Genomic DNA, 12,784 nt, shown 5'->3' with positions numbered 1-12,784 from the left:
TCCTAGTGGGGAAAAAAGAGAGAGCGAGAAACTAAATTACCTAGTCACCAATTATTTGCTCACTCAGCAAATACTCACTGGGCCCCTACCGTATGCCAGGCACCATTCCAGATCCTAGGGACACAGAACCTCTGCCCTCACGAAGTTAACACTCAAGTGGAGAAAGCATAGAGTAAACCATACTTGTCCAGTGTGGCTAGGAGTGCTAAGAAAATTTTAAAAACAGGGGATAGGAAAGATGGAGAAGAACAGAGAAGTTACAGGAGGTGGAAGCAGAGGAAGGCCTCTCTGATAAGGTAACATCTAAGCAGAGAACTGGAGGAGTGGATATCTGAGGGAAAAGCACTCACAGAAGAGGGAACAGCAAGTACAGAGGCTCGGACACAGAGTATATTTGACAGCAAGGAGGCCACTGGAGCTAGTGCTGAGGGATGGAGTCAGGGGGCAGTGGTGCCAGATCAGGTAAGGCCTTGGGTCATTATAAGGACTTGTCCTCAGAAGGAGCATTGGAAGGTTTTGAGCAAGCCTGAGGATGAGTCTGGAGAGAAGAGATGGAAAAGAGCAAGGGTGGAAGCTGAGAGACCAAGGAGGAGGTTACTGCAATAATCCAGGCGTGACAGGATGGTGGCTTAAACTCAGGTAGCAGCAGTGGGAGTGGTGAGAAGTGTTCAGGTTCTGGATAGACGTTCAAAGGAGAAATAACACATTTTGCTCAGGGATTGGATCTAAGTGTGTGTGAAAGCCACGAATCAAGGATGACTCTAAGGTTTTTCCTGATCAACAATCAACTGGAATGAAGGTGCTATTTACTGAGCTCGGGAAGACTAGAGGAAAAACACATCTGTGCAGGGAAGTAAGACTTGGGGCATGTTCAGTCGGAGATATCAGCTGTCTCGAGAAGATGTCAAAAAGGATACTGGATATATACTTATGAGTTTGTGGTTCAGGTGACACGTGTTGTCTGAAAATATAAGTTTGGGAGGTGTCCGCAAATAGATGGCACTTAAAGACCAAAATGCGATGATATCTCATGAGGGCCAGGGCCAGTCCTGGGGTTCCACCCCTTTAAGAGGTTAGGAAGATAGAGAGAAATTAGCAAAGGAGACTCAGTGAGTGGGGCTCTGCGCTAAGATAGTAAATCCTAGTGGGTCTAACTCCAAAGGCACTGTGTTTTAGTTTAAAGGCGTTTTCTCTGACTCTAGGCAGAAAAATAAGAATAGCTGATGTGAGGATTAAATAAGCACTGGGCAGATGTCTGGCATATCACATTCAATAAGTACTAATTTCCTTTCTTTCCTCTTTTCATCCCATCATTAAGGAATTCTGACATTTTCACTCTGCATACCTACATCTGAAACTCCTCTCAGCAACTCAAAGCACCAAGGTAAGGTCATACGTTTAATCCTTGCATGGCCAATGGACCCATCACAGTTTACACCCCAGGCTGAAGACGGTGGTCCTACATATATAAGCATTAGTCACGTGTCAGTTGGGACTGAAAGTGATGATGTTTCAGTGGAAAGCTATTACCAGTATTAGATAGAAAAGAGTCAACATCGTCATCTCGTGCGTGCTGGAGGAGGAGGGGTATAATACTGTTTTCTCTAAACCTGCCACTCAGAGCAGCCAGGGCGTTATCCTGGCATGGCCTGTCAGAAGTAGGGATTCTTAGGCCCTATCCAGACCTTACAGACCAGAACATGCAAGATCGGATTAACAAGATCTCTGGGTGATCTGGGTGCACATTACACTTTGAGAAATGCTGCTCTGAATCAATCAGCTACACCCAATTATTAGATTTTATATACCTCACTAAAAAAGTCAAAATCTTGTGGTATAAATTCTTCCTCACCTTCAGTCTGCTTGGCTGAGAAAGGGTCACAGGGGTTCCTAGGATGCTCTGGGATCTTGTTTCTGGCACAGGGCCAGTATTTTTAGCTCTTATTTCCCAGATGGTTCCCCCATATGAAGTTAACTTCATTTGTCTTACCAATTTGATTTACCCAACCAGAACACTTTTAATTTTAATTTACAACATTGGTAATAACATTTACCAATGCATCATTTTAACCTATACATGGGTATTCTCCAAATTCATTTAAAATCAGCAATTATCAATTTCAGAAAAGGTCTTCAAGGCATTTTGTCAAAACATTCAAATTCAGGAAATCTCTACATAGATTCATACTATATCATTTTCCAACTTCAAAATTACATATTTGGTAAGTGGCAACTCAAACATTTAAAAGCCACTTTTAAGGTAGAAAGTTTCAGAGTCCAAATTCCACTTCAATTTTTGGTGGGCTAGCAACAGGCAGAGGGCAGCATAGCCTTGTATTTATATAAACTGAAGGAGAAAGTTAACAGCAAAGGAAGAGCATGTTTGTTTAGATCTCATTTTAAAGTTCTTAGTTAATCAGTCAAAGCAGTTATAACCATCTATTAGCTGATACCTTAATTACACTCTCTTCAATGACCCCACTTACTGTTCTAATGCAGTTCCAAGCTACATATTTAAAAGAGCTCCCCAAAATGACAGATACTGATTTGCCTTCAAAAACAATACATAGCTACCTTAAAAAAAGACATGGAGAGTTGGCTTTACATTATTCTAACACCAAAGTAAGTCAAATAAAATAAATTATTGACTTCTATTTTGACTCCTGCCCAAATAAGCATATAGATGAAAAAAACTCTATAATCAAAAAAGCAATAAATAAGCTCTACGGTACAACTGACAAGTAACTTTTCCAAAAATACCTCAACCTATACATAGATTGATCATTTGTAATACTTAGTAACAAGTTATTGTAGCACTACTAATTTTTCAGTTATATAACATTATCATGTAAAGTTGAGACACCTATATTTTAAATGCAATACCAGTCTTATATGACTGAAATTCTTCAATTTATAATGTTTATGCCTTGGAAAATTATCACTCTTTAACACAAAGTGTTATTCAGAAACATAACAATTAATAAAAAAGTTAAAAATTAAAATTAGGGCTTCCCCGGTGGTGCAGTGGTTGAGAGTCCGCCTGCCGATGCAGGGGACACGGGTTCGTGCCCCAGTCTGGGAAGATCCCACATGCCGTGGAGCGGCTGGGCCCATGAGCCATGGCCGCTGAGCCTGCGCGTCTGGAGCCTGTGCTCCGCAACGGGAGAGGCCACAACAGTGAGAGGCCCATGTACCGCAAAAAAAAAAAAAAAAAAAAAAAAAATTAAAATTAACAGAAATGTTATTTCCCCTAAAGGAAAATACTATATTTAAAATTTAATGTTCTATTCTTATTTTTCCAGATGACCTGATACTATTTTGCATATATTGCATATGTGTTATTAAAAACTGGAGTTTAGGGCTTCCCTGGTGGCGCAGTGGTTGAGAGTCCGCCTGCCTATGCAGGGGACGCGGGTTCGTGCCCCGGTCCGGGAAGATCCCACATACCGCGGAGTGGCTGGGCCCATGAGCCATGGCCGCTGAGCCTGCGTGTCCGGAGCCTGTGCTCCGCAATAGGAGAGGCCACAACAGTGAGAGGCCTGCGTACCACAAAAAAAAAAAAACAATGGAGTTTAGACTACATGCTCTGCAGAATTCTACGGAGCAAAAGGGCAAGTGGCTATAACAAAGGACAACAAAAGGCACAGGAAATGGTTTTTAGCTGCAGTAATTTTTCCCATACCTTCAGTTAAGCACGATGCTACACCTTTCTTTTTGCAATAAGTTCACTACACAACACTTGCATATGAGTCATTTGAGATATTTTTACCACCAACGTTCAAATTCAGAGATATAACCTCCACTTTAAAGTACAGTCAGTAAGATGATTTAAAAGAAGTATTTACACCTGTTAAAATCACCTTTAACATACAGTCACATAATGGAATAGTATTTTGCAATAAAAATTAACAAACAACTGCTACAAGCAACAACAAAAATGAAACTCAAAAAAAAAAAAAAAAAATCTTGGGCTTCCCTGGTGGCACAGTGGTTGAGAGTCCGCCTGCCGATGCAGGGGACACGGGTTCATGCCCCAGTCCGGGAGGATCCCATGTGCCGCAGAGCGGCTGGGCCCGTGAGCCATGGCCGCTGAGCCTGCATGTCCGGAGCCCGTGCTCCACAACGGGAGAGGTCACAACAGTGAGAGACCCGCGTACCGAAAAAAAAAAAAAAAAAATCTTGAGCAATTACATACTTTATACATCTATTTATATAAAGCTCAAAAACAGAAAAACCCCTCTATGGTGACAGAAGTCAGAAAGGAGTTTAGCTTGCAGGGGTGGGGAGAGGAGAGGTTAAGCGACAGGAAGCGGCCTTGAAAGACTGGTCATGTTCTACTTCATGTTTTGGGGGGTGGTCACTTTCTAAACACAGATATATTCACTTAGTAAAAATGCACTGAACTGTGCACCTTTCTCAACATATTACACCACAGTTTTTAAAAGTTATCTTAAAAAATTAGTATTTTTTTCTATCAATTTATTTGTCAAAACTAATAAAAAATGTTAGCCATTTCTCAATTTCTGCATTTCCAATATAATCTTTGTACACCATGAAATGATCAGAAGGAATTTACAACAGGACAGTGATTGTAACACCCAGTAAACTACAACAAAGCCACGCTACCTGCCTTACCTTTTCAACAGGGAGAAGTGTCTGCAGCAGTCGGACTGCAAACAGCGAAATGCTGACAAAGGCCATCCTGTGGTGCACCAGCACCGCCTCTGGTTGTTCCAAACTGATGTTGCTTTTATGGTAGCACATGCTGTCTCCAAGGGACCCCAACACCATGAGCAGTTTCTTTTTCTGCAAACATTTAAACACAAAACAGAAGAAAACAATCAATTTTAGGGGCCAATATAGAAATATCATGGAGAACAATATAAAATGTTATCATTAAATAATATAAATGTATTCCTCCCTATAAGAATAACCAATACATGCCAAGATACTTTTAACGATAGGAAAGAATTATAAGTATACCTAAATTTTTTAAAAAGCTAACAATTTTTAAGTATTTAATATGAATTCTAACTAATAATAAATAAAAATAAACAAAATACAAAAACTTAATGATCCATTAGTTCCTCCTAGTTTCTAGTGCTTAATTGTTCCAACTTTGAACACTGCATGTAAATCTCTCATCCAATATTTATTGGACTTAGTGTATGCTTAACACAGTGGCAGGTATATGGGGGAAAATGCATTAGTTCAAGAGACATGATCCCTGCCCTCAAAGTGATCCCAAAGTTACTAAAGAAATGAAACAGGGGAAGTCAAATAATTAAAAAACAATGAAATATTAAATTGTATAATCTCTCTTCAGGTAATAAGGTTGTTTCAGAGCAAATGTTCCACCATCATAAATTTCTAGATACCTTACTACTTAAATAGAAGTTATATCTTTTAAATCGAAAGGTATGCATAAAGCATGAAAACTAAAATACAGTAGACTAACTGGCAAGTCATAACAACATAGACTAAAATATATCCTAGATATGTTGACATAACCCTATAAACTAGCTGCTGAAAGGACAGTATCAGAAAAAGGGTAGAACAAAAAAAGCACTGGGGTTCTCACGCTCAACTTTCCATGGAAAATTTATGAAAATTAAAATGAGAAATTACCTGTAAACTAAAGACAAAAATATAATGTATGTCAGAAATTTTTTAATTCAAGGATAAATAAACACGAAATAAAACTAAAAGACATGGGGCCTATAAAAGTTACATAAAGTATCAAAGCCACAATAGATACACTTCACATCCATTAGGATGGACATTATCAAAAATAATAGGAAATAACAAATGTTGACGAGGATGTGGAGAAACTGGAGCACCTGTGCATTGCTGGTGGAAATGTAAAAGGTTCAGTCACTGTGGAAATAGTATGGCAGTTCCTCAAAACATTAAACATAGAATTACCATATGATCCAGCAATGTCACTTCTCAGTATATGGCCAGAAGAATGAAAAGCAGGGATTTCAAACACTTATTTGTACGTCAATGTTCAGAGCAACATTATTCACAACAGCCAAAAGGTAGAAATGTGTCTATCAACATATGAATGGATAAACAATATGCAGTAGATGGTATACATACAATGAAATATTCAGCCTTAAAAGGGAATGACATTTTGACACATGCTACAACAAGATGACTCTTGAAAACATTATGTAAAGTAAAATAAGCCAGATACAAAAAGACAAGTACTGGATGATTCCTCTTATATGAAGCACCTAAAATATACAAATTCATAAAGAAAGAAGGTAGAATAGTGGTTATCAGGGACTGGGGGAAGAGGAGAGTGGGGAGTTATTGTTTAGTGGGTGTGGAGTTTCACTCTGAGATGATGAAAAAGTTTTGGAGACAGATAATGGTGACAATTGTACAACAATGTGAATGTGCCTAATGCCACTGAATTATACACGCAAAAAGAGTTAAATGGTAAATTTTATGTTATGTATATTTTACAAAATTTTAAAAATTATATAAAGGAGTAAACATTTTTTTGTTACTTACATGGATCATTTGAAAAATTTAAAGATAAACACAAATAACATTAAAACTATGATACTTTCCAAATCACTACAGAAGTAAAAGGAAGATAAAATAATCTATAGAGTAAAAAAAAAAAGGAAACAAAAGAGATAGCAAAACTTCTGCATGAAGACCAAGTATAATAACTGTACTAAAAAAGATTAAATTTCCCTGTAAGTGAAATATGATTTCACACTGAAGTAAAAATCAAAAATAATCTACACATACAAAAAAGACATTATCTTTGTACATAAAAGGTTAAAAATTAGTGAGAAAAATCTCAAATAAACAATCTAACCTTACACCTAAAGGAACTAGAGAAAGAAGTACAAACAAAACCCAAACGTAGTAGAAGGAAAGAAATCTTAAAGATCAGAGCAGAAATAAACGAAATAGAAACAAAGAAAACAATAGCAAAGATCAATAAACTAAAAGCTGGTTCTTTGAGAAGATAAACAAAATTGATAAACCTTTAGCCAGACTCATCAAGAAAAAGACGGAGAGGACTCAAATCAATAATATTAGAAATGAAAAAGGAGACGTTACAACAGACACCGCAAAAATACAAAGCATCCTAAGAGACTACTACAAGCACCTCTATCCCAATAAAATGGACAACCTGGAAGAAATGGACAAATTCTTAGAAAGGTAATAACCTTCCAAGACTAAACAGGAAGAAATAGAAAATATGAACAGACCAATCATAAGTAATGAAATCGAAACTGTGATTAAAAATCTTCCAACAAACAAAAAGTCCAGGACCGGATGGCTTCACAGGTGAATTCTATCAAACATTTAGAGAAGAGCTAACACCCATCGTTCTCAAACTCTTCCAAAAAATTGCAGAGGAAGGAACACTCCCAAACTCTTTCTATGAGGCCACCATCACCCTGATACCCAAACCAGACAAAGATACTACAAAAAAAGAAAGTTACAGACCAATAGCACTGATGAATATAGATGCAAAAATCCTCAACAAAATACTAGCAAACAGAATCCAACAACACATTAAAAGGATCATACACCATGATCAAGTGGGATTTATCCCAGAGATGCAAGGATTCTTCAATATACGCAAATCAATCAATGTGATACACCATATTAACAAACTGAAGAACAACCATATGATCATCTCAATAGCTGCAGAACAAGCTTTTGACAAAATTCAACACCCATTTATGATAAAAACTCTCCAGAAATTGGGCATAGAGGGAACCTACTTCAACATAATAAAGGCCATATATGACAAAGCCACAGCAAACATCATTCTCAATAGTGAAAAACTGAAAGCATTTCCTCTAAGATCAGGACCAAGACAAGGATGTCCACTCTCACCACTATTATTCAACATAGTTTTGGAAGTCCTAGCCACAGCAATCAGAGAAGAAAAATAAATAAAAGGAATACAAATTGGAAAAGAAGAAGTAAAACTGTCACTGTTTGCAGATTACATGATACTATACATAGAGAATCCTAAAGACGCTACCAGAAAACTACTAGAGCTAATCAACGAATTTGGTAAAGTTGCAGGATACAAAATTAATGCACAGAAATCTCTTGTATTCCTATACTAATGATGAAAAATGTGAAAGCTAAATTAAGGAAACAATCCCATTCACCACTGCAAAAAAAAAGAATAAAACACCTAGGAATAAGCCTATCTAAGGAGGTAAAAGATTGTACTCAGAGAACTATAAGACATTGATGAAAGAAACCAAAGACAACACAGATGGAGAGATATACCACGTTCTTGGATTGGAAGAATCAACATTGTGAAAATGACTACACTACCAAAAGCAATCTACAAATTCAGTGCAATCCCTATCAAACTACCAATGGCATTTTTCACAGAACTAGAACAAAAAATTTCACAATTTGTATGGAAACACAAAAGATCCCGAATAGCCAAAGCAATCTTGAGAAAGAAAAACGGAGCTGGAGGAATCAGACTCTCTGACTTCAGACTATACTACAAAGCTACAGTAATCAAGAAAATAGGGTACTGGCACAAAAACAGAAATATAGATAAATGGTACAGGAGAGAAAGCCCAGAGATAAACCCATGCACCTATGGTCAACTAATCTATGACAAAGGAGGCAAGGATATAAAATAGAGAAAAGACAGTCTCTTCAAGAAGTGGTGCTGGGAAAACTGGACAGCTGCATGTAAAAGAATGAAATTAGAACACTCCCTAACACCATACACAAAAATAAACTCAAAAGGATTAAAGACCTAAATGTAAGGCTGGACACTAGAAAAGTCTTAGAGGAAAACATAGGAAGAACACTCTTTGACATAAATCACAACAAGATCCTTTTTGATCCACCTCCTAGAGAAATGGAAATAAAAACAAAAATAAACAAACAAGACCTAATGAAACTTAAAAGCTTTTGCAAAGCAAAGAAAACTACGAACAAGACGAAAAGACAACCCTCAGAATGGGAGAAAATATTTGCAAACGAATCAACAGACAAAGGATTAATCTCCAAAATATATAAACAGCTCTAGTAGCTCAATATAAAACAAACAAACAACCCAATCCAAAAACGGGCAGAAGACCTAAACAGACATTTCTCCAGAGAAGATATACAGATTGCCAAGAAACACATGAAAGGATGCTCAACGTCACTAATTATTAGGGAAATGCAAATCAAAACTACAATGAGGTAACACCTCACACCAGTGAGAATGGGCATCATCAAAAAATCTACAAACAATAAATGCTGGAGAGGGTGTGGAGAAAAGGGAACCCTCTTGCACTGTTGGTGGGAATGTAAATTGATACAGCCACTATGGAGAACAGTATGGAGGTCCCTTAAAAAACTAAAATTAGAACTACCATACGACCCAGAAATCCCACTACTGGGCATATACCCTGAGAAAACCAGAATTCAAAGAGTCATGTACCCCAATGTGCATTGCAGCACTATTTACAATAGCCAGGACATGGAAGCAACCTGAATGCCCATCGACAGACGAATGCATAAAGAAGATGTGGTACATATATACAATGGAATATTACTCAGCCATAAAAAGGAACGAAATTGGGTCATTTGTAGAGACGTGGATGGATCTAGAGACTGTCATACAGAGTGAAGTAAGTCAGAAAGAGAAAAACAAATATCGTATGTTAGCACATATATGTGGAACCTAGAAAAATGGTACAGATGAACCAGTTTGCAGGGCAGAAATAGAGACACAGATGTAGAGAACAAACGTATGGACACCAAGGGGGGAAGTGGCGGGGTGGGGGTGGTGGTGGGATGAACTGGGAGATTGGGATTGACATGTATACACTGATGTGTATAAAACTGATGACTAATAAGGACCTGCTGTATAAAAAAACACATAAAATAAAATTCAAAGAAAAACTAGTGTAGTGAAATATGAACAAAAATGTATGAAATATAAATAATCAATAATTCAGAACAAAAAAAATTAGATAAATTAGGTAATTTTCTATTGATGAAGTGCATAATAGAGAGTAAAGACCCAACATGAATGAGTCATTGTGGTCTGAATAACATAAATAAGAGGCAAAACCTGAAGTTGGATTTAAAGGTTTTAACTCAGTCTTTTTTACCTTAATTAATAAATTAAACAGATATAAACTTTGAACATTTCAAAGACTACAACTCCTCGAGTTTCCAAGGAACACTGACTTTATAAAACTAGCCATTTACTTAATCGCAAAAAATGGTCAATGTATATTTAAGACTATGTTCTTTGAGCCCACGGAAATAAAACTAAAAGTTAAAAATTTCAACCAAATGTAGGGCCACCCTTACAAAATTAAAATAGAAAATTTTAATAGCACTTATATTAATAACCACTGGTCTAGAGAAAACAAATTAGAAACACAGTGACAGTCTTATTACATGGACAGGCAATTTTTCACCCAGTGCTTCTCCATTAAAATACTTTTCTACATCTACAAACAACATATCTCTGTTATTCAAGACTAAGTTTGACAATTTACAATTTAAATCAATGAACACATTTAAGACCTCAGTATTGCAAGGCTTTTTCTAAAAATCTATTTACTTGTGAAATTGTTTCAAATAACCTTGCTAATTCTAATGATGAATTGACATACTTCTCAAAATAGTATAAAAAGGAAGTATTAAATACTATAAGAATCAGTCTTGCAGCTTTTACTATTTGCAACACTTCTTCCAAGCCAAAAAAAAAAAAAGTGTTTTTTTTGTTTTGTTTTGTTTTGTTTTTGCAGTACGCGGGCCTCTCACTGTTGTGGCCTCTCCCGTTGCGGAGCACAGGCTCCGGATGCGCGGGCTCAGCAGCCATGGCTCACGGGCCCAGCCGCTCCACGGCATGTGGGATCTTCCCGGACTGGGGCACGAACCTGCATCCCCTGCATCAGCAGGCGGACTCTCAACCACTGCGCCACCAGGGAAGCCCAGTGTTTTGTTTTTAATGTTTTAAGAAAAGAAAGGATTTTAAAACAATACTATCTGGTCCACAGTTTTAATTTGCTGGGCTAAAGATATTTAAACAGCTGTAAAGTAGTTGATGCAGAAAAAAAAAAAAAGAGCCAGTTTTCAGAGGATAGTCAAAGCTTTTACAAAATTACAGACTTAAAATATCAGATGAACAAAATATTCTAAATATTCCCAATAAAACAGAATTTATAGTGCAAACACAATATCTCCACTATCTGCACAATATAAAACAGGTTTTGGATTCTGTAAAGCATCTGAAATAAGTGACTCTCCCCCATATGCTCCCAGCCTCACACTCCCCACTCCCCTTCTACAAGGCAGCCAATTACTGTTCTGCATGCAAGTCTCACCAGGCACTTCTATGTTTAAGAGCAAGCTCATCCTGCCTGCAGAATGACAGCCAAACTACTCAGCAGCACGTCAAAAGCCTTCTGTGAGCAGACCCCACCTGAACCCTCCAGCCTCTCTCCCACCACATCCACCTCACGTTTTATGCTCTGGTTGCTTGCACTCCTCCCAATAGCCCTAGCCTTGACCACCAATCAGCACTATTCATTCCTCCCCATCATTCTCTTTCCCTCCGCCAGACAAAAAGCCCTACCTTTACTTTCTTAGCCGAATCGTATTCGTAATTTCAACTCAGCTCAGCCACAATTTACACAAAGCCCTCCCTGAGATTCTCGGCTGGGAGTGTTTTCAAAGCACCCTTGGCACATGAAAAGATACTCAACATTACTAGTCAGAGAAATGCAAATCAGAACAACAGTGAGATATCACCTCACACCTATCAGAATGGCTATCAACAAAAAGACCACTAATACAAATGTTGACAAGGATGTGGAGAAAAGGGATCCCCTGTACACTGTTGGTGAGAATGTAAATCGATGCAGCCGCCATAGAAAAAAGCATGGAGATTCCTCAAAAAACTAAAACAAGAATTACTGTATAATCCAACAATTCCACTCCTGGGTTTATATCCAAAAAAAATGAAAACACCAACTCAAAGAGACGTGCCCCCCAACATTTAGAGCAGCTCTATTTATAACAGCCAAGATATGGAAACAACCTAAGTGACCATCGACAGACAAATGGATAAAGAAGATGTGGCACATATGTACACAAACACATACACACATATACATACAATGGAATATTAATCAGCCATAAAAAAGAATGAAATATTGCCAGTTGTGACAACACAGATGGACCGACCCAGAAAGTATTATGCTAAGTGAAATAAGGCAGATAAAGACAAAAAACATATGATTTCACTTATATTTGGAATCTAAAAAACAAATGAACAAACTTCAAAACAGAAACAGACTCATAGACACAGAGAACGAACAGGTAGCTGCCAGAGGGGAAGAGAGGGGGGGAATGAGTGAAATAGGTGAGAGAGATTAAGAGGTACAAACTGCAAATTTCAAAATAAATGAGTCATGGGGATGAAATGTACAGCATGGGGAATACAGTCAATTTTTTATCTAATTCCCACAAGAGTGAAAACAATTGCTGCTTATTCATCTTGCACCCCCAGGGCCCAGGGTTGACTAAAAAATTATTCACAACCTAAAAGCTGAGAGTTATGTTTTATTCAGCAGGAATTTTTAGGACTTCAAGGCCAGGAGGCCGCATCTCAAGTAACCCTGAGAGAACTGCTCCGTGGAGGCGAGGTGGGGAGCCAGGATACATGGGAGTTTTGTAACAAAGGGCAGGGAGTCTGAATGTCAAAAGATTACTGTTAATTAAAGAAAACCAGATATCTCAAGTTAAGGAATTTAGC

At 37.7% G+C, this 12,784-nt stretch overlaps 1 protein-coding gene across 14 annotated transcripts in view; it reads right to left on the bottom strand.

Annotated features, from left to right (window-relative positions):
- RTTN (rotatin) overlaps positions 1-12,784 on the bottom strand; it is a 179,715-nt gene that overhangs the window by 146,953 nt on the left and 19,978 nt on the right. For all 14 annotated transcript variants that reach the window (XR_013831188.1, XR_013831189.1, XR_013831190.1 and 11 more), the window contains one exon: positions 4,636-4,806. Coding sequence is in view for 11 of the 14 variants with exons in the window: in XM_079941820.1 (XP_079797946.1) it covers positions 4,636-4,806 (171 nt within the window). In the remaining 3 variants the exon portion in view is untranslated. The remainder of the gene's footprint in view (positions 1-4,635; positions 4,807-12,784) is intronic.

The sequence above is a fragment of the Stenella coeruleoalba genome, assembly GCF_951394435.1.
Source record: "Stenella coeruleoalba genome assembly, chromosome: 14".
NCBI classification, from domain to species: domain Eukaryota; kingdom Metazoa; phylum Chordata; class Mammalia; order Artiodactyla; family Delphinidae; genus Stenella; species Stenella coeruleoalba.
Note: the sequence above shows the minus strand (reverse complement) of the source record. Positions and strands in the feature narration are given on the sequence as shown.